Source organism: Xiphias gladius, chromosome 4, assembly GCF_016859285.1.
Source record: "Xiphias gladius isolate SHS-SW01 ecotype Sanya breed wild chromosome 4, ASM1685928v1, whole genome shotgun sequence".
Taxonomy (NCBI): Eukaryota; Metazoa; Chordata; class Actinopteri; order Istiophoriformes; family Xiphiidae; genus Xiphias; species Xiphias gladius.
In genome coordinates this window covers 25,747,014-25,770,141 of record NC_053403.1, presented here as the reverse complement: position 1 = coordinate 25,770,141, position 23,128 = coordinate 25,747,014, and the positions used below count along the sequence as shown (strand labels likewise).

The following is a 23,128-nucleotide window of genomic DNA, read 5'->3' as shown; positions in this document are numbered from 1 at the left end:
GGATGAACACCTGAACGTGTGGAACAATTTAACAGATTTATTGTCAGGCTGAAAGAGGTAACTAAATCATACATCAGGCAAAGCATTGAAATGATGATCCCCACAGCAAAATGTGATATGAAGTGACAATGATAGATTACTGTGGTATTCTTCTTTATCCACAAACACATTGGTACAGCAGCCCATGATTTCAAACTCTGGCTTTCTTTGAGACCTCTTGGTCCCAGTCAGTGTCAAGAACATCATTACTCAACTCAACAGAGCCAAACAGGGACAGTCCTGAAAATGATACCTTGGAACCACCACCACCGCTTGGTGGGGGGCCCAGCTCAAAACACTTTCTCTTCTTCAGACTGACTTTGCTTTCATAGTCAACAGGACCATTATTCATGATTTTTTTCCCAGCGTGAGTAGGATCTGTCTGCTTTGCCTTGCACCTTGTTTTATCTGGTGACTTTGTCCCTTGTTCACGTTCCTGTCCCAGTGTGAGCACTGTGGCTGGGGGGGATAATACATCCTTTACTTTGCCCACAGTGACTTCAGTCTCCATCTTCTTTATTGAGGGACTGTGCTCGGGGAAATTTAAAGTTTTCTTGACTTGAGAATTTGCTCTCGAGCATTCAGCACCGTTTCTTTTCAATGAACCTTTTAGCACTGCAGCGGGAGGTTTTTTTTCCACTTTCGTTTGAGAGGTGGTCGTAGGTTTAGTTGTGCAGGTGAACGAGAATCTTGAGAGTTTAGCCAGGGTTGAGCAGGCCACAGTGGACTTGCTGTGGCCAGACTGGAACGGTGCCGGATCACTGATGTCAGTCCTTGAATTTAAAGGTGGGGTGCCAATAAAGTCATCAACTGTAGTCTGATCACAAGTGTTGCCTGTGGTTCTTTGTTGTTGGCACAGATTTTCTGTATCATTACTCCGCTTTATTCTACCCAAGGCTTCTCTGCGTGCCGATTTGTCCTTTCCAGAGAAAAAAACATCCTCGTCCAGCTCTACTGATGTGAAACAAGTACTATCAGACCCAATCTCTCCCACCTCACTGACACAGCTCACCTGTTTCCTCCTGCTTCCACCTTCGGAAAAATGTTGGCACTGGTTCTCTTTCATCTCTCTCTCATTCTTCTCTGTGTCTGTAAGTAAGATGGCTGACTCACCATGACTAACCGGCCTCTGTTTACTTATTCTGCTTTCTGTGTAGCTGTGGATATCTCTGCTGCCTAGGTTAGATTCAGTTTGTAACTCTGCACTGACGTCCCCGCTGGCATTAAAGTCGTGGCTGTGGAGTGAAGGTCTCATCTTCCTTGGTTTGAATATAAAGTCTGACAACTTTGCACGCAAGTCTTTACCTGTTTCAGCTTCAGCTGCCATCTTTTCCCTTAGCACAGTGCAAATGTTCTTGGCCCCACTCTGGTCCCTCTGGTCTATCTTCTCAAATCTACTTTCTTTGCCAGAGGACTGGTTATCCTGGATTAGGTTACTTGAGGGGAAGTTTTTACCTGATGACAGTGTGCTCCTACTGTGGGAATCTGAAGTCGTATTTAAAACGTCAATCACATTTTTACTTACACTATTTACGGACACCACCCTCTCTCCATGTGCCCCTCCTCCCTCTTTGTCACACTGCTGATTATTCAGCTCCAGCTCCTTCAGTCTTCTGTCTCTCTGGTTCTTGGAGACCTTCTGAATCACACATCCCACTGATGTCGGTTGTTGTTCATCTTTTTGTCTCTCAGGCTGCTTTTCCTCCGCTTGGGTTATAGACCTTTGCTCTGTAATGTTTTCATTTTTCTCACTTGTTCTGTTTTCTTCCTCTGAAGCAGAGATAATTGTTCCATCATGGTTTGATGTTGAGCTCGTGTTACTTTGAATGTCCTTCTCAGTTTGAGGGTTTGGCTGTTTGATTGTTGGAGATGTTTCTGACCAACTGGAGTTTAGTTTTCTACTCAGGTTTTCTTGAGTTGATGTAATTATGGGTGAAGTCATATCATCTGGTGATAGTGATGGAGTGATGGAGTGGAACCAGTCCAAGCCACTTTCTACTGTGAGATCCCCCTTGCAATCACTGGTGATGTGACTGCAGTGTGCATTGTTGATGGTGTGTGTGTCTCTGAGTTGATGCTGGTAATTATCAGTTGATGGATCAAACTGGGAGGCCTCGGAGATGTAGCACTTTAGCCTAGTGAACAAAGGAAATACAGGTCATCTCCTTTTGTGTGTTGTTTAAAGCTACAGTAACCCACTGGTCACCCAAAAACACATTAAACAACAATGTCCCCGCACATAAACCCAGGAGCATAAAGAAAGGATTTCCCAGTTTTGTGAGTTAGTACTAAGAAGAGAAAATACAAGCACAAGATTATACAAATAAACTCCACCGGCCATGTTGATCACAGTAAAGAAACATGATCAGGCTATGTAGATAACACAAAGGAGGATTACAAATCTGTCAGACTGATGGTTTTGATTTCTTTGAGGGATTTCTTGACAGTAAGATAAGATAACACAAGCCACAACCTTTAATCAATGAAATGTGAATAAGACTGGAGAAATACTCTGACAATCGGGGGGTCCCGTGCTGTGGGCGGTGCTTCAAAAAACAAAGATTGAAAAAAAGGGGGAAAAAAATAAATAAATAAAAACATATTTTCAGTTAATTACTTCACTTGTGTTGCGTCTTGCTCAGACCAATTCGATGGCACAGACACACACTCGCGCTTCTCCAAAACCCTGTGTAATATTACACACCGCTGGCTCAGCGTGGATAACTTCATTAATTATTTCAACCTTGTGACAGGACACTGGGATTTCACTGTTAACTGGCCTTGTGTGATTTTCTGACAGCAGGATGCTGTTCTGACAGATTCACAGTTTATACAGTGAGATCATTCGTTCAATTGGAGCAGATGAGCAAATCTCCAAGCATATTATTTTGAGATTGATTGAGATTTAAAGACTTCCCTTGAATAAAAAAAAAGACAAAACATAAGTGATGTCTCACAAATGTTCTTCAAATAAGGAGAGGGTGAGCAGAGCCGCAGAGTTCAGAGTGTATTAGCTGTATTAACAGGCGCTGGTATCCATGCGGCAGCTGCAGCAACGATACAGACGAAATCAGCTGCTTGTTCGCTGTTAGTTGCAATTTCTGTGTTGCTCATCACATGACAATGCATTTTCCAAGATGGGCAAAAAGAAAATAATTAGCTTAATTTGGAGGCCCCCCAAAATGAGATTTTTACATCCTGGGGGGCCCATGGTGTTACTTAGGGAATCAAAAAGACCCCTTCAGACCCCCTGTATTTCACACACTGACTGACACTGAACAAACTGAAAATGCAGTCAGTCACTCACCTGGCCAGTCTCTCCATCTCCTTCCGATGGAGCCGCGGCAGGTTCAGTCCTTCCAGTAGTATCTGACACTGAGTTTGGTACTGCTGACTGGGGTCAGCAGGGAATGAGGTGAGTAATGCATTTACATTTCCCAGCAGAGCACCGCCCTAAAAGAGGAGAGCGGTTACAGACTGCCACTGGAGCGCAGGCTGCTGTGTTATGGTGGAAAACAGGGACATGGATCAACAGCAAGATGAATAAATGTTACCGGTCACTAGTGTGCTGGTGTCAAAATGAATCACGACAATTAGTTAAATGTAAAGCAATTCGATATTTCTGCTTAACTTAAAGAGTAACTACACTAGACTTTGGAAGGAGGAGAAGCATAGCTGCATAGCAGCAAGCACACAGTATCCTCCAACATGCTGTTGTCTGTTCTGCCAGCAGGAGTGGAAAAGGTCTTCCCTCATCACCACTCTATCTGGGCACAGCCAGGAGTCCCAAAGTGGTACAACGCCTATGACATGTCTTACTGTATTTCACATCACTCAGGGGGCTGCGCTGGATAAATAATCATGATCTGTAACACATAGGGTTGTATAAAGTTTCACTTGTACTGTAATTTCACTGGGAGCAGATTAAGAATGTCAAAAATTGGCTGCTAACAAACGAAAAACTATTTCAGTAAAACAATTATAAAAAATGTTTAAAAACGATCCAGTCAAAATGATAACTAATTGGTCCTGCAGCGTGAGCTGTTTACAGCGAAAAAGCCTATATTGCGTCAACTGCATTCATCAGCTTGAATCCCCGTTTTCAGCCTGTCTCGGCACCCTGTCATTAGCAATGGCAAAATGCAACGGCAGATATTAAGTCTGACTGTCAATTCATTTGTTTTTATGGTTGTCGTCGTCGGTGGTGCTGCAACGCTGGCTGTAAAAGCAGATTGTAATGTAAAGAGCACCACCAGCAGGAGTGGAGCACGAGGCTTAATCTGACATAAACACCACCTCACCCGGCCTGGACACAGAAAGGATTGACAGATCGGTAGATAGCTCTTTCTCGATTCTGTGGGTGGTGATGCATGGCCGTTCTTAGGTCGGTGGAGTGATTTGTTGCTAGCGGATGTCGGTGTGTGTGTGTGTGTGTGTCATAATCACACACACACATTTATTCATTTGTGGCTTTATTCTTACGTAATGGTGTGGTGACGCTTCAGGTTAAATAAATAAATAAATAAATAAATAAATAATAAAAATAAAATAGATTAGAAATTAGAAATACCATAGCTTCTATGAGGTTACTGGCTACATCATCAATCAACATTTTCACCAGTATATTTCTGACTGTATACCAGTATTGTTTATTTTCATATCATATCAGTTTTCAATTTTGATGAGTACACCGTATTTGCTGTTTTTATTGTCCAACGACAAGAGTCCAAATATTTGAAAAAAACAAACAAACAAACAAAAACCCAAGGGTAAAATTATATGTGCGCGTGTGTGTGTGGGGGGGGTCATTATTCATGAGGTAAAGCAGCTTATTTTGTTTTCTCCTTACCTGCATTGAGCACTCCATGACAGAGACAGCCAAGACAGCATCCTCTATGGTCACAGTCTCTCTGTACATGAGCCTGGCATGGGCTGCAAGGTTCAAAAACCATTCTGTGTTAGTGATACAGTTCTGCTGCTTTCAGCGATTTATATTCAGTTCTATTTATTTGCATTTTGTTTTGCCCAAGACATTTTTGCTATACATTTAAAGAAATACACTTAGTTGATTAGGTTAATTATCACACAAATTATTAAAGGTGAACTTATTTTAAAAAGTACACCAACGAAAATGCAGAAACGTACGGAGCGGTACTTCTAGTCCTAACCCCAAGCAACAGGAACAGGTTACAGCCACATCACATTACACAGAACACGATACTGTGCATTCAAAAAAACGCTGAGACAGTGTCAAAGAGAAAGCCCTGCAGACATTTAAAAAAATGAGCTGATTCTTCAAATTTTAATGCACTTTTCATCTCTTGAACTTAAAAAAAAAAAAAAACAATAATAATGATAAACAGTAATTGTGCCCCCAAACCCCCAGATGACTGCAAAGGAGTTGTGGTGGTTCACCGGTACTCTGTGCAGTGCCGATGCAAAAACAGGGTCTACGTAGTAGAGTCATCACAAGGACACTACACCTGCGGCCTCATCTGCTTCTGTGATCTGCAGGAAGAGGCTGAAAATCCATCAGTCAGAACCAGATACCCGATGAGCTGCTCACAAAGTGTCTGCATTCAAGTTTGAAGAAAGGCTCATTTTTAGAGTGTGCTGGCTGCAGGCGATTTACTTCTTTTCACACCCAAAATCAGCATAATATGTAATTTGCCCAAACTCAGGTTTTTTCCGTTGTCACGAAGCGGGCTCAGTTTTCACAGGGTAGATCACCGCGGTAACCTATGCTGCATGGATACATCTGTCACCGTCTGTCAACAGCCGGACAACTGACCAATCAGATGACTAGAAAGATGAAGTCATCGTTCCTACAGGATCTCCGCACGGATAAAGTACTGAGTTTACATAAAGTGACAAGTAACATAGAGCAATAGATAGAGAAGTTTTATGGATCGGGAGAATCGTCTTGTTTTAACTGAATAATTTCCAAACGTTGAATAAATTTCAAGCATTCTAGATTCAGAGAATATTTGGAAGTAAAATTATCTGTGTTAAAAGTGAAAACTGATTAGACAGATGAAGTCAAGGTTCCTTCCTCACCTTCGGCCAGCCTGCTCAGACTCTCCAGCATACGGATGGTGGTGCGGGCGGCGTTGCGGCCGCCACTTTGTCTCTGCAGCTGGTAGTAACGTGTCAAGATGCTGTTGGCCTCCTCAGACACCCGTGGCTGCAAGCGTTTAATCACACTGAAATAAGCCTTCATCTTCTCCATGGACCACAGGCTGGAGGAGTCGGCAGGCAGTCCTGAGAGCAAAACAAGACGACCGACATTTCAGCAGCACATCACGAAGCCCTTCAGGGAAGGCGTGTGGAGTGGGACAAAACGAAAACAGCGTTGACTATCACCGCATTACGTCATTATCGATGTTACGATTTTAAATTACAGTGAACGTTTTGAAACGATACAAAAACAACATTCATTATTAATCATTTATAAATATGATTTATTTGCTGATACACTAATAGTTATAGATTTACTGATTTCTACCTGGAATGATGCTGTACAAAATTTTCCCTATACCATCGAAATACATAATGCTAATGGTATATATTGTTATAAATATCCAAATAACGTTCATTCAAATATTAATATCATTCAGAACTTTATTTTGGAAATTGGTTGTTTTGCTTTCAGCAATTAATCTCCAAGTTCAAAAGCACATGCTGTACCTCTGTCCTCCAGAATAAAAGAGGAGATGATGCGGTCCCACTCTGGGTTTCTGGTGTCCAGCAGAACTAGGACCAGGTCGAAACGACTCAGCAAAGGGCTGGCCAGAGCTACATTCACAGACAGCGGCTCGTTGGGATCGTACTGGCCTTTAGGGTTGGTAGCTGCCAGGATGGTGCTACGAGTGTTCAACTTACACACCATACTTATAGAGAGAGATGAGAGAATGTAGAGGAAGATACAGAATAAACACAAAAGTCAACATCCTGACCTTGCTTAGTTTGTGCACATTAGGTTTCTGTAGAAAAGGGTCTATTTTAAAACAAGACGTGGGCAGTCCTCAGTTTTTCACTATCAGCTTATTTCTAGAACAATGTTGTAGAGGACTGGGTGAAGAATCTTCTATTGTCTCGTGCCTCAAGCTGGCAGGATCTCTTCAATAGCCTTTTCACAAATGTTCAAGGGATGGAGACTTTTGTTCTTCCGGGAAAACATCCTGGCTGTGTGGAACACTTGCCGTATAGAGACTGTATGCATGCATGACGACGCATTTCAACACAAGCTTGATAGTGTCGAAGCTCTAGGGATGGCAATCAGTCGGTCAGTTAGTTCACCGCGTTGGTCCAGACTGAAATATCTAAACAACTACTGGATGCATTGCTCTGACACTTTGTACATATATGCATGGTCTCCAGAGGATGAATCCCACTGACTTTAGCGATCAGCACCAACAGCAGGTTTACACCAGTGACATAGCTCAGCATCTACTGGATGAATAGGTACAAACTTTGTTTCATTCATGTTTCCTCAGGATGAATTGTAATAACTTTGGTGATCCTCTGACTTTTCATCTGGCACCGACCCAGGTCACAGGTTCAATTTGTCCAATATTTTGGTTTAATTCCCAATACCCGCAAAACTAGTGACATTCCCATCAGCCTCAGCTGTACGCTGTGATTGGTGAGAATTAGCTACTGTTAGTATGCTAACACGCTAAACTAATATGGTGAAACCGGTAAACATTATACCTGCTAAACATCAGCATGACAGTCATTGTTAGCAAACCCGCCGTTAGCATTTAGCTCAGGGCACTGCCGCGACGAAGTACAGCCTCAAAGAGCTGCTAGCATGGCTGTAGACTCTAATCTTGTTTCGTTAAGTCCAAATGCTCAACATCAACCAAATTTATGACGAATCCACTCAAAAAAAGAGCATCACAGAGGCAAAAGGTAATTACAGCTTCCACAGGTAGCTTTTACAGAGCGATACAGAATTTGACACCCAGCAAGTAGCAGCTGTGAAACTGAGGGAACGTATGACCCACTGATTGCTATTTTCTATGCCTAAGCTGTTCTCGTTAATAAAACAAGCAACTATTATCCATCTTTGTACTAACGGGTTTCCGGGTGACATCATCAGTGAGACACAAAACAGATGATGAAGATCAACATGAGGAGTTGTTTTTATGCCTAGAGTAATGGGTGGAGTGCAGATTTAGCTTTTAGCTGAGGTGGCCTGGTCAGAGTTGTGGATTTTAGGAAGGCTGTGGGCGGTTTTGCAGAAAAACTGCATAAATAAACACTTGTTTTAAGGTACGACGCCGCACGCTTTTGACATTTTTCAGTCATTGTGACGGGTGCTCTGGTGATCAGTTTGACATGGGTTTAGAGTTTGATGTGGGACTTGGTGACAGCTGATAAAGCTGCAGGTTCAAGAGAAAAACCACCAAACAGGTGTTCAGAGTCTCTTCGGGATCCTGGCTGATTAATGATACTTAATAATCCCGTACCTGCACATTTTCTTATGAGTATAATAACCGTACCTCTGTGTCAAACAGCAGGAATTTATAATTCTCAAGTAACTCTTTTTACACTAACATTACATGTGTGAAGGGGGCGTCTGTGCTTACAGCCCATGCTGCCGGTTGATGTTTTGTGACGCTCACTGTTCATTTCTCTCTACCTGTAGGGCCAACTGTGTGCGGTCTGTACTTGATGACATGCACATCCTTGCAGGTGTGAGTGGGTAACTGAGTACTTGCATCTCTCCATCTCTAACTTTATTTCTGAAAATCTTTATTGCAAATCATACACATCTTCAGTCAAATCAGCTAATCCGTGCCTGCCACAAACACAAAAAGCTGCCAAACTACAGCAGCCGCATCCGTTTTTGGTGACCATCTTAATAGTGACAACCATATTTTTGCCCTCTCTAATCTGATAAAGGGCAGTTTTCAAAGACCCTGTATACCTTTTTTTAACCAGCAAATTCCATTATAAGTAGATGCTGTATTATTGGCCTGGACTAGAATACTACAAGTGTTAGGAAATGCATGACTGTCCTACCCAGCTTTGGCCACACTAATAGACTGTTGCTCCATAGCTTCATGGATGCTGATGCGGTCGTGTTCCTTGATGCTGTTGAATTCATCAATGCAGCACAAACCACCATCTGACAGGACCAGGGCTCCTGCCTCCAGGTGCCAGTCACCGCCGTCTTTCACCGCTGCTACTGTCAGTCCTTCAGCAAATGACATTACTTGTCAACAAGTTTATATGTAAGTGTGTATAATTCTCTGTCTGATCAAATCAAGCTCTTGAAGAAAAATTCCTGATACACGGCTAAAATGAGGCACTGAAAACAGACTGAGAGCTGACAGTGAACAGGGCCTACCTGCACTAGTTGATCCGATTCCAGCTGTGAGTACAGAGCGAGGCATTATCTTAGCTGCATACTTCAGGAACTGAGACTTCCCTGTGCCGGGGTCACCAACCAGCAACATATGGCACTCACCTAGAGAGGGCAAGATTAACCAGTATTTCCAATGACAACAACCAACATATAGCAAACATTTGTCGCAGTTTCCATATTGCAGTGGCATGGTGTCATTTGTTGAGACCCTGATGGACAGTGACTGGTAACCCTCATGCCTGACGCATTTGGGTTTGGTTTGTCTGCATCTAATTGTCAACCTAAACGTACTTTAACTGACTTCAAGCTCAGTGCACGATCATTAACACAAGTACAGGACGGGAGCGGGACTGGCACAGCCGCACAGTCAAGTGGACAACACTGCGGAGACTGAAAGGAGCAACGGCGAAAAAGCTAGCTGAGCTCACCCGCATTTCAGGTAAGGTCTGCTTCCTTTTCTTGTTGTAAATCGACCCTGGGTTTCAGTACATACGCTGTGGCCTAACTAGCTGGTAAAGCCATAAGCCTCAGTGGTAATTAAATCTCCTTGACCTTACACAAATCATTTTACTAGTACTTCCTGTGTCGTGACAATACCTGGTGAAATGAAGATGTAAACTGTCTGGCCTGGAGGTCCTAGAAAGTGTGCTAAGATTTATTTGAAAAAAATTAGGTTATTGCCATTTTTTATTATTACAAGATGGCAAAAACACTGAGGTGTAGCTGTTCTTCTTTTCAGCTGCTTAATTTAAACACATAGGAAACAAGACAAATACCCCTTATCTTGGTCCCAGAAGAATCTATCCTCTGCACTCCACCAGCCAACACCATGGCCACTGCCAGTTTAATCACATACATGCCAAATACCTGTGGGCACAGGCTCAACAATATCTGGTTCCTACCTACACAGAGGGGAGAAAAATAACATTTTAAATGGACAAATCAAAATAAAACGAGAAAAAATAAAAGGTAGTAGATTTTTTTGTGTTATGAGGTAAATTCTTACACACCAGCTATGGGATCATGTTTGTAGCTTTCCCAGAAGGCTTCAAATTCTTGCTGAATGTCCTTCATGAGCAGAGCAGCAGCAGCTTGCTGATTGTTTACTTCTATGTTGTTGGCTTTGAGGACCAGCTCCACTTCACAGCGAGCGTCATCATAAAAGGGCTTCCAGCGCTGGCACATCACCCCATAGACGGTCACATCATCTCCTGGCAGCACACCACACAGACCGAAATTACTTAAAAGCTACAGCATGAGCATGACACCCAACACTGCCACTGCCACTGTCAGGCAAAAATGAATACTGCGGTGTCACATTTCATTTCATTTCTCACTGAATTTCATTTCAACCTTCACACTGCCAGGATGCTTTGTCTCACAGCGTGTGTTGTACCAGAAAAGTTGAAATCATCTATCAGAACGTTCTGCTTCTGATCCCACTGAGGGGTCAGATAGGTAGACGGGGATGTGCAGGCAGTCAAGATAATGACACAGCCTTCACAGCAAAGTTTGACAAGTGTCTCTTGTTCTGCAGTTCTTACCAGATTTACAACTGTCAACCAGGTCATCTTCAAGGACCACCGCCATGGAACGAGGAATACTCCCCACTGACAGCCTCTGGGCCTGTGGTAAGGGGGGCAAGATTTACAGTCACCAGAAGTAGAACAACAACAATACAACTGATCAGATTTTAGTACAAAGCCTAATTTTGATCCGCTCCTAATACAAACTGTAATACATACTGTTTGAAATTAAAAGCCTTCTAGCATTTCAGATGACAGAAACCCTTCCTTTCTTAACAGGGCTTTTATTGGGAAAGATTTGCAGGCTTACCATAAGCAACAACAGCCGGACGAGATTAAAGAACAACAAATCAAAGCGGATCAGAATGAATCAAAGGCCTCCATCGTGTGTGTTGAAAATATCAGGATTATATCGTTGAATTTATTCAAATGAAGCGATAGAAATGTACATTACGCTAAATTGGCATGCGCATTATATGAAAGGCACCAGGAGTTCATTCACGCTTTTTCCCCCAGTGTGTATTTGGGGACCGGCCTCTATTTGTTTGTGTCGACCAGGCCCCTGGCTGTCATTGGAGACCTGGCTTTTAATTGACTGCCAGTTTCAATTCGAGGAAATGCGGTGGATGAAAAAATGGGGATTGGATGCACAGTTGCCTTACTTGCTCTTGTATCTTGATCTCCTGATAGTCCCTGCAGGCAGCAGGCTCAGATCCTCCAGAAAGACAGCTGAATTTGTATGAGTTACAGCCATCAGGATTAGGGCAGGCCACCGGTGGGACAAAGGCATAGAACTGGTCAAAATCGGCCTGCATCGTGAAAACGTGACGACACTTTGTGCACATGTAATCACGCTCGTATTCCAGAACCTAATAGAGGTGGAGAGGACACTGATTCAACTCAAAACGAAAAACATGAAGACATGGCAACACTCACAAGTAACCACACATTTGTGCTCCCACTGTTCAGCTACAGGTTACAGTAGAAACACACACACACACACACACACACACACAAAACTGAACATGACATGCTGTTACCTTGGCAACACTGGTGCGTATGACAGTACCCGTGACAGACAAGAAGTGGCCTACATCTCTGGACCTGGGAATGGTGTCTCTGGTCAGTTCTGGACACACTGGAAGTCCTGGACACAAATATTAGAGTCAATAAACAACAGAAAATAAGAAGAGATGCATTTAACAGGAGAATCAGCAGCACGGACTAAACTGTGCAGTCTCCAAAAACACAAACTAGCATCCAACAGGGGCAGTATTTACAGAGTCCCTCCCCACAAGACTACCGAAATCACAATCTGGAGAGATTTCTTTTTAAAGTAAGTATGAGCTATGTACTAGTTTCCTGCCACACCCACCCACTCCCTATCTTAATACCCAGTTTATGACTTCGGCTTTTGTTGGGCTATGGTCTGTATTTCCATATCGTCAGGTTGTCATTACCAGAGATCGCTGATAGACGATCTGAACGCCTCCGGGTCGACTGTTGGTGGGAGTGGGAGGATGGAGCTTTAACTCTGTGTTTCAATATAGCCGGCCATTAGCACGTAATTTTGTTCATTTGTCAGGACTGGCAGATGGAAGAGATCGCAAACAGGTTGCTTTAAATTAAGGAACAGAATCATTTGTGCTGATCAACAGTGACCATCATAACCGTTCCTTAATATTAAAAAGACTATCAGCGATCGTCTCTGAAATCGTTGACGGTCAATCTGATTGCAAATTGGCACAAGCCAAATTTCCATTCCAAATGTCCTAAAATAACGTGACTCCCGGAATCCCTAAAAGATTCCCATGAATGCCCTTTCGGCATCACAAGGACGATAGCTATGGTTTAATCACTTTTGCAACTATGGCAAGCAAATACAAGACTTTCCAGGCAACTCCATGAGCCTCGGCCTCGGAAACAACTCCCTGCAAAGCCGACAATCTGCAGCAGGTCCAGTCCAACCTGTGTAGACAGCGACATCACAGCCAGGTGGTAACTAGGGTTGCTAAGGTGACCTAGGGATTACGGCAGCGACCATGAACCGCAACGTCCCCGGATAGCGTCAGGACAGGGAACCGTGTTATATGTCATTCCCATCCGTCTGACCTCATTTCCTGTCATCTGTGTCTGCTATCTGTGGAAGGCATAAAATGCCCAAACAAAATGTTTAGAAAAAAAGGTGATGACCACTCTGTGAGGCGCTATGTGTATGAGGTCGTGTTTGGGTTCACCTTGAAATGTGTTTGTCATGATCCGACCAACTGTGAATTAACCTGAAACTTTGCAGGTTTGGGCTTAAAGTCTCTCTGTGATACTGTCACGACGTGTCTTAAAGAATCCTGCACAGATTTAATCGTAACAAACTTGGAAACACACTTAATAATAGACAATGCTGTCCATTAACAACAACAACTAAACCAGCTAATCGTTTCTATAGTAGTCAACACGGTAGACCAGCGAGGAATTCATTACTGATAATTAAGGGCAGAAGAGTCTGAATAGCCTCGCAATGCACGCTCTGAGCATCATCTGGTAACATCTGACCATCAATCCCAGCTGGATGTCTAACCTGTAATGCGGGCATGAAGAGTGTGCCTCATTCTCCTCTCTTTCGTCCTTCTTCCTCTGCAGTGCTTGGGAGAAGCATTCTGTGATAACTCCATGGCCGTTCTCTGCAACACTTTATCAAATAGAGCCAGGACATCATCGGGATAAGCATTGAAATAGTCCCCAACCTGTAGCCACACATAGCACAGAAGTACCAAGTAATTAGTCCAAACACAGATTAAATGATTAGTGTACCGGAACTAACATACACACACACCTACATACAGTCTACGTACAGTAGATCACAGCACAAGTAGCGCTGGTGAAATGATTTGTTTTTTGAACTAAGGGATTCAATCACCCTTGAGAATTCTTGACTGTACCAGCTAATAACAAGCCACAACATAAAATGACAGACCTGCCAAAAAGAAATGCATGACTTATCTGAACCTAGGTGTTCCTAAAAAAACTGACCGGGTTAGTTCTTAGCTTTTTCTTCTGAAATTGCGCTCATGTCATTATCTGCGATTATCAAAACATTAGGAACGTAAGCCGTACTGACACACCCCGTATCCAGCCGCATCACTGTCGCAGCGCAATAAAACGTTCGGATTACGTGACTTTAACAGCACGTTAGCTACAAGCAGCGAGCCTTTATGTTGAGGCATTTGTCGATGTAGGATTGTAGAATTAAAAAGTAACCTCATGAGTCACTGAAGGTTTTGTGTTATACATTTGAAGAGTTCTGTCTTATGTAAATCATGCTGGTGGAACAGAGTTCACTGAAATGGACATCAGTTAGATCATTTTACATGTACTTACATGTGACGTAGTGTTATATATTGGTAAAGGAGAAATATTCCTATTTTCCGTGCAATCAGAAAGTTTTCAGACCCCCTCACTTCTTTCTCATTTTGTTATGTTGCATCCTTATTCTAAAAATCATTTTAATTCATTTTTTTCTCGCATCGATCTACACTCAAATATCCCGTAATGACATAGCAACAAGAGAATTGTAGACATTTTTGTAAATTTATTAAAAATGGACAAAATATTCAGACCATTTTCTCAGTACTTAGTTGAAGCACCTTTGGCAGCGATTACAGCCTTGAGTCTTCTTGGGTTTGATGTGACAAGGTTTGCACACCTGGATTTGGGCATTTCATGACATTCTTCCCAGCAGATCCTCTGAAGCTCTGTCAGGTTGGATGGGGGCCAATAGTGGACAGCAATTTTCAGGTCTCTCCAAAGATGTTTGATTGGGTCAAGTCAGAGTTCACAGAGCTGTCCCTAAGCCACTCCTGTTGATTTGGCTGTGTGCGTAGGATACCTATCCTGTTGGAAGACTCTAGACCAGGTTTTCATGAAGGATATATCTGTCATGTCTATCTCCAGACATGACACTTAGAATTGAGGCCAAACAGTTCGATCCTGGTTTCATCACACCAGAGAATCTTGTTTCTCTCAGGATAAGAGTCCTTTAGGTGCTTTTTTGCAAAATCCAAGTGGCTTTCATGTGTCTTTCACTGAGGAGAGGCTTCTGTCTGTACACTCCGCAATAAAACCCAGAAGGCAACAGTGATGGCTGTCCTTCTGGAGGTTTCTCCAATCACCAAACAGGATCTCAGATTGACCATCAGGTTCTCGTTCACCTCTTTTACCAAGGCCCTCCTCCCCCGACTGCCAGCTCTGAGAAGAGTCCTGGTTGTTCCAAAATTTCCTCCACTGAAGAATTATGCAGGCTACTGTGCAGCAGAAATCATGTTGTGGCCTTCCCCAGATCTGTGCCTCGACGCAGTCCTGTCTCTGTGCTCTGCAGGCAGTCCCTTGTAGCAAAGTGGCTGAATACATATGTCAATGTGATATTTCAGTTTTTTCTTTGTAATAAATTTGCAAAATTTTCTCAAATTCTGTTTTGGCTTTGTCATTATTGGGTATTGAGTGTAGATTGATGAGGGAAAAAAATTCATTTAAATGATTTTAGCATCAGGATGCAACATAACAACGTGAAAAAAGTGAAGGGGTCTGAAAACTTTCTGAATGCGCATCATACTGATGTTAACCATATCACTGGGCGTCACCTTAACTGAAATCCAAATCCTAAGTACACTGACTTACTACTATTTATTGTGAGTACAGTAGATTTTGTTTTAAATTGTGTTTACATTACCTCCATGTTGGCTTCAAACAATGTCATGGCGTTAACAACAACAGGTTGATGGGTCTCTTCATTAGTATCTGCAATAAGCTGGAGAATGTCACCATGATGATGCTCCCTCAGATAGGTTTCAAAAACCCGGCCAATCACCGCCTCCTGTTCTGGGCTTATCAGCATACTGAAGGGATGTGGTCTGAAGTCCTAGAAATTAGCAATGCAGCAGTCAGGGTTTGACATTTATATAGCCTGAGATCAGACAAATATCATGTACACTGGAGTTAAACCAGCTCAACCAAGCTCACAACAGATTTGTATTTGTTATAAATATGTCCATGTGCATTCGGGAAAGAAAGCTCTCTCCTTCTGCATGGATTTCCCTGCAGGGCATTCCTTTGAAATCAAATATATTCTTTGGAATCATCCAACAGGATGTGCCTTTCCATAAATTCTTTGTTGAAATGTGACAAAAAAAGGCTGAAACTAAGCCACCAATCTTCTGATTATTTGCTTCATGAATCCGTCATCTATCCATAAATTGTTAGAAAATAGTGAAAAAACCCATCACAGTTTTCTACAGCCAACAGTAGCATTTTCAAATAGTTTGTTATTATCTGGCCAACAGCCCAACTCCTTAAGATACTCAATTTATCTAAGTATGACATAGAAAAGCAGCAAATCCTCGCACTGGTAAAAGTGTAGTGAATTTTTGTCTTTTTTTTTTTGAAAAATAACTTTTCAAATAATCAACTAACAAATAATTAAACGGACTATGGGTTTAAGCTCTGAAGGAAATACTTCCTGCAGCTGACTGATAGAAACGGGGGTCACTTTGCACTGCATCGACAAGTGGGAGCCAACTGAGTGTTCTGCACATCTGAATGGGACCTTACATTGTGCAAGGGCAGATAACTTCAGACCGGCCATAATGCACACCTCGTGTAAATACAATCTGGATGAATTTTAAAGCCAGCGACTGTGTAGTTTGATTAACGTTAGGGGTCGGGCGGCGGGATTTTTATTAATGCATCCAGATCAGATTCAGTGACAACCGAGGGTAACGGGTCGTGTCCAGTTCCAAGCTGTGAGGTTGTGGGTTTGGAAAATTGTACTCGTGGAGAACTTCCTTGTTGCACCGTGCGACTTCTGCACACACACTGAATTCCCAATGGTGGTCTGCTAAACGGTGACGTCACACTGGGTTAGGGTTACACACGCTGTGTGTATGTGTTTTTGGGTGTGGGAGAGCCCCCTTGTTGCGTACCACCCCCCTTCAGTCTCAGTGTAGAAAGCACAAGATGTGCTGGTTACCTTCCGTCCTGAGTATCAATGAACCCTGTGAAATTTCAGCTGAATACATTCAGGGGAAACACTGTTGGTATTAAAAAACCATGAACATGTAGTGCAGCCACAACTGAAGCTGAAATAAATCATAAATAAATCATAATGAAATAAATCACACTGATTATTCATCATTTATCCTTTAAATTCAAGGTGTACTCATAGTTTCTGTCACACTACAATTTTGTAGTGGCTTGCTAAGGTTGCAGCAGAGATGGGGAGACAACAGCAAGGCAGTTTCTTCACGTGGCTTTAGTTGACAGAGGTGACTGCACACACCTCTCCAAAAGTACTGAACACGCTTCGTGTATGTTGCGTTTTGCCTTTCACACGTTTTCACGCGGACTGAAATATCCAACTGTTAATGCGATGGTGGCAGTCTTCGATTATTATTCACAACCGATTAACCAGGGTCCAGTTTGACAGAGCTGCAGCAGACACACATCAGGCAGCACCGGTCGTTTCATTGACCCTTTCACACATGGGAGCTCCAATGGTCATTTCCCCTCAGTGATATTTTACATGCAGGACTGGTGAGAGATCACACCCCCACTTTAATCCTTTGTTATTCCATAGCTGTTGAGTAATTTTTAATTTGATCACCAAACTTTAAACACAATTTCTCTCGTTAAAGCGAATATTCTGCTCTGTCGCTTCAATACGAATATTAAGGGCTTTCACAGTACGGAAGCACTGCTGCGTGCGACCCTTTCTGCCTGCTTGTTTAGTTAAATAATCACGACGTAACTAGTAAGGGCCTGTTGCAGGGACAGGGCAGCCATACTGAACTGTGCTCTAAGTGACCGTGGTCGCTGTCTCACTGCAGATACCTGTCCTTACACACCGACACGAGTGTTTGACCTGGTGCCGCTCTGCCACACCTGACGCTGGGAACATGAACTGACTGAGTTAGCAGTAGCTAACTGCCTTTAGCCACACAAACACCGCTGTGAGCTGACCTTAGTTAGCCGAGGTTACCTGCAGCACTGTCCTCACAAACTGGAGGGTTACTCACCGTATCGTACAGGGACGCAGCCCGCTCCTCGGTTTCCTTCCCCGGGGTAAACAAGCCACTTGTGTTTCGCGGGCTTGACGTCGCCCGGGCAGCACTTCCGCTTCTCGTTTTTCTTCTTCTTCTTTTTTTTAATGGAGAGTGGCAACCAATGTTAACGCGCATTACCGCCACCTGCCACGATGGAGTGTGGACCCGGGTTAGTTACTCCTCAAGTCAAATGAAAATGAAAAAACTCTGTTTATTGATCCAGTTTCTCTCAACTAAACTACTAAAGTGTTACAGGTCCCTGCTGCCAGACTGAGTCTGTGTTAAATACTGAGTCCTCCGCTCCCTGCAGCCTTCTGAGTTGCCTCCCGAGTGTCTGACAGGTGATCTACTGACTCCTCCGTCTGACAGTGCTCACACCGATCCGGATGGATGTTCACCTGTTAGATGTGATCTTGTATTTAGTCTCGTGTGTACCAGTCTCAACCTTTTCTTTATGTTTTCCTCTCTGGTGTTTCTTCCTACTGACCTCACGTCCACTTCCTTTGAACTGCAGAGGCCTAAAGACGTTGCCTTATTTTTTTCTCATCCTGCTCATGTTTTCCAGTCTTTCATTATGTTGTTCGTTATTATTCCTTTTGCCACTGCTCTGCTCAAGGAAATTTCCATGGTATTTTCTTTCCCGTTCCCTTCCCTTGACTGCCTCCTATGCCAGAGTACCTGCCATCTCATTCCCTTTATTTCCCCTGAGCTGGAACCCACATAAATAAAAGTGATAAGTTCATATTCTGAGGTCTAAATTGTGTTTCATGTATTTTCATCTACTATGAACTGTCTACTCTGGGATGAAAATGACTGTAGTCATAGTAAAGCAGAACTGAGTCTAAACACAAATGATCTTGTCTAGTTTTACCCATAAAGCTGATGCATTTGCAAGCATCTCAGTTGTATCACCTGCAGGGTGATCTGATGTTCTCGTTTAATAGCTAGCCTATTCTTAAGGCTGAAATGGTGGATGAAGATCCTGTTATTGCAGTATTTGGATCTTTATCTGCACCATATGTGAGATGTGGGTAACAAAAATAAAAATCAGTCTCTCTGCAACCACTAAGTAAGTTTTTTCTTTGCCTTTTTGAATATTAAGTTGAAGTTTGCACGGCATCGTTCATCCTCATTCTTTACAATGGCAATCCCTTAAAATGTCCCCTTAACCTTGACTGGTATACCAAAGACAGAATAATCACATTTTTTGAAGTTTAAGAATTCACACTTTTTAAAATTAAAACACTGATGACAGGCTACAGAAAATGACTATTTCTTTGATTGTAACTGGAACTTGAGATGCATTTTGTAAAAATGAGGTACAGTCATCAGCAAGTGGGTAATAAGAATTTCTCTGACAACTACAGAGATCCCTTCTATGGTATTTCACTATTATTAACGTGTAGTAAGGAGTGGTGCACATACAAGAAATAAATACGGCGATGCAGAGACAACCTGTCTAGTGCCTCGGCCTAAGTTAAATCTTGCAGAAGTGAGTCTTTATGGTTTTACAAAAAAGGTCAGAAAATATAAAGTTTTTATGAAGAATTGGTTGTACTGTTCTAATAATAGTTCTCCCAGCTAGCACAATATCATTCAATTAAGTTCAATTCAGTTTTATTTATGTATGGTCAAAACATAACACATATTATCTCAAGGCACCTCACAGAGTCAGTTCAAGACCTGACAATGTTATAGAGAGAAACCCAACAGTTTCCACATGAACAAGCACTTGGCAGCAGTGGAGATAAAAAAAACTCCCGTTGACAGGAAGAGACCTCCAACAGAACCGGACTCAGGGCGGGGGCCGTCTGCCTCGACCGGTTGGGTTGACAGGAAAGAAATGGGGAGGGGACGGGGCAGGAACAGCTGTATATCCTGTTGTATTCAAACGCTGTCAGACTGGTTGCTGTTTTGATAATAATGATACTCATAGGTGTAATAGTTTTGTTAATAATAATAACAGCAGCAATTATTATTATTATTCTCAACAATAATATTAATAAAAATAATAATGAGTTTTGACTGGTGTTGGCTCTGGAGTCAGAGAGACCTGCAGAATGAGGACAGGGAGCGAGAGAAGACACAAAGTTAATGACATGCAGTAGTGTCATATAAATGTATGAGGAGAGAGAGAGAGAGAGAGAAGAAGAAGAAGAGAGAAGAAGTGCCCAATGCATCATGGGAAGTCCCCTGGCAGTCTGGGCCTATAGCAGCACAACTAGTGGTTGGTTCAAGACAAGCCTGAGCCAGGCCTGACTATAAGCTTTATCAGAAAGGAAGGTTTTAAGCCTCCTCTTAAACCCGGAGAGGGTTTCTGCCTTCTGGATCCAAACTGGAAGATGGTTCCACAGTAGAGGATCCTGATAACTGAAGGCTCTGCCCCCCATTCTGCTTTGGGAGGATTTTAAATTCCATTATGGATTTTACAGTGAGCCAATACAGAGAAGCTAACACGGGAGAAATGTGATCTCTTCTCCAGAGTTCCTGTCAGTACTCGTGCTGCAGCGTTCTGGATCAGCTGGAGAGTATTTAGAGACTTGTTGGGACAGCCTGATAATAAGGAGTTACAATAAATCAGCCTAGAGGTAACAAAAGCATGGACTAGTTTTTCAGCGCCTTTTTGAGAAAGGATGTGCCTGATTTTTGCAATGTTGCGTAGGTGAAAAAAGACAGAGGATGAAGTTTGTTTTATTTGGGAGTTAAAGGACATTTCCTGATCAAAGATAATTCAGCGATTCCTAATGGTGGTGCCAGGTCAAAGCCATCCACAGTAACTATATCATTAGATAAGGGGTTTCTGAGGTGCTGGGGGGCAAGTACAGTAACTTCAGTTTTGTCTGAGTTTAACAGCAGAAAGTTGCTGGTCATCCAGGTCTTTATGTCCTTAAGGCAAACTTGACGTTCAGCTAACTGATTGGTTACATCAGGCTTCATTGACAAGTACAATTGACTATCAACTGCATAACAATGGAAGTTTATGGAGTGTTTCCTAATAATGTTGCCTAAAGGAAGCATAAATAAGGTGAATAGAACTGGTCCAAGCACAGAACCTTGTGGAACTCAGTGACTAACCTTTGAGTAGATGGAGTATTCATCGTTAACGTGCACAAACTAAAGTCAATCTGATAAATAGGAACTAAACCATCTTAGAGCGGTTCCTTTAAAGCCAATGAAATGTTCCAGTCTCTGTAATAGGACATGATGGTCAATGGTATCAAATGCAGTACTAAGGTCTAACAAGACAAGTACAGAGACACGTCCTTTGTCCAATGTAGGTAAGAAGATCATTTGTCACCTTCACCAGTGCTGTCTCTGTGCTATGATAATCTATAAATCCTGACTGAAAATCTGCTAATAAACTATTCTACTATATAAACTACTATAAAAAGTCACACAACTGGTTGGCGACTGGTTGGCGACAGCTTTCTCAAGGATCTTAGAGAGAAAGGGAAGGTTAGATATGGGTCTATAGTTGGCTAGAACATCTGGATAAGGAATAGGCTTTTTGAGATGAGGTTTAATTACAGCTTTTTTAAAGGACTGCGGTACATAGCCTGTTAATAAAGACAGATACAGTATACATCAGGTTTTACAGCTGTTTCTAAGGTGCCTTTGTTTGAAGATAGGTTGGTGCCGGTTGAGGGCAGGAGGTGGTGAATTTTGTCTCTAATAGTTCGAATGTTATCATGAAAGAAGCTCATGAAACCGTCACTACTGAGAGCTGTAGGAATACCTGGATCAATGGAGCTATGACTCTCAGTCAGCCTGGCTACAGAGCTGAAAAGAAACTAGGGTTGTTTTTATTTTCCTCAATGGAAGATGAGTAAGAGGAGGTTAAGGCCATGGTCTATGGGGTTCTGTGCAAAAATAATGAAGGGTTTTATTCCCTTTCTCTGGTTTACAGGGTTGTTGCAGTATTCCAACCCTGCTGCCCACAGTGGATTAACATCAGGCTCAAATATGAGAGTAGTGTCTTCCTGGAAACTGGATGTCTTCACATGGCAATCTACTTATACAGAATTGTGCTGAGTAAATGGGTAAATTTAGTTTCCCTTTTGCTGTTCTTGCTGTTTACTCATGTCTGTTTGGCACAAAGTTGACCCACAAAGGCTTGGACAGCACACGTCTCAGAACTAGGAAAAGCTGCCGTAATATTTTGTATTAGTTGGTGTTTGGCAGGGGCCTTAGACTGCTTTAACTCAGTGCCAGCTATAAACCCTATTACGCTGGAGCGTGATGGGTCGGGCAAGGTTGGCACCACCTCTCATAACAAGAGCTGTGATGATAATCTCTGTTGCTGGGGCTCCATTTGGGGGGCTAACTTGAAAGAGACTTTGACCCAGCTGACATACAGTGATATCTGGAGTCTTCTGGATTTCACTAGCATCTCCGAGGCTCACATTTGGCCAATGTTTTGGTGCCTTAGCCTGATTTGTTACATGTGCACATTGCAAAATCCTCATAATTGCTTTGCTGGCAAGCGAAAACCTCTCCAGTGCTGAGGGGATAGTGAGGGAAATGAGAGCTGGAAGGTAAATCTGTGGCTGCGTTGAGCGAGGTCGCCCTGCCGACTGTAACCTGGCATGGACCACCGTCCCTGCAGTGGTGGGAGGACTGTCATCCCTTTCATCTTCAGAAAAGCGATCCATGCGGACTCTGGCTAGTGGTGGTATCTGAGATCTATAACAGGCGCTTTCTTCCCTACTTTGTGTCTACGAAGAAAACAATAGCGCTAACGTGAGAGATATGAAAATGGGACCACTCATAAATAAATGGAAAGTCAGTCCCGGCAGATGAAGGGGCAGCGAGAGGAGATTTGAACATAGCTCCCAGTTCATGGTTAGAGCGAGTACCTCACAGAGGCCGGAAACCTCGGTATGACGACACTTTGACCAGTCGATGTGCAACAGCAAATACTGTTGATCACTGGAGGAAGCCTGATCCCGCCTCTTTAAAATACTCAGGGATCATCTCATCAGGAATCAGTCAGTGGTGGAGATTAGATTATGTAAAGCTGTTTTAAAATCCAAGGTTTCCACATCACAGCTCACTGGCCACTGTCTGATTGGTTTATTGGATTGGAAATACTGACG

At 42.8% G+C, this 23,128-nt stretch overlaps 1 protein-coding gene across 6 annotated transcripts; it reads right to left on the bottom strand.

The window, feature by feature from the left end:
• Positions 1–17: 17 nt before the first annotated feature.
• Positions 18–18,182, bottom strand: mcm9 (minichromosome maintenance 9 homologous recombination repair factor). Of its 6 annotated transcripts, none has more exons than XM_040125751.1 (15): positions 18,006–18,182; positions 15,665–15,853; positions 13,517–13,682; positions 11,982–12,088; positions 11,604–11,810; positions 10,960–11,041; positions 10,426–10,626; positions 10,192–10,317; positions 9,398–9,517; positions 9,070–9,244; positions 6,727–6,929; positions 6,097–6,300; positions 4,889–4,971; positions 3,347–3,492; positions 18–2,174 (listed from the first exon to the last, which is right to left on the bottom strand). In XM_040125751.1, the coding sequence occupies exons 1-15, from the start codon at positions 18,165–18,167 to the stop codon at positions 191–193; spliced, it is 4,155 nt and encodes a 1,384-aa protein (XP_039981685.1). In that variant the 5' UTR covers positions 18,168–18,182; the 3' UTR covers positions 18–190. The 6 variants fall into 6 exon arrangements, with proteins under 6 accessions (XP_039981685.1, XP_039981687.1, XP_039981686.1 ...); XM_040125753.1 differs by having other exon boundaries at positions 15,665–15,845; positions 18,006–18,109; XM_040125752.1 differs by lacking the exon at positions 10,192–10,317.
• Between the last annotated feature and the right edge of the window lie 4,946 nt (positions 18,183–23,128).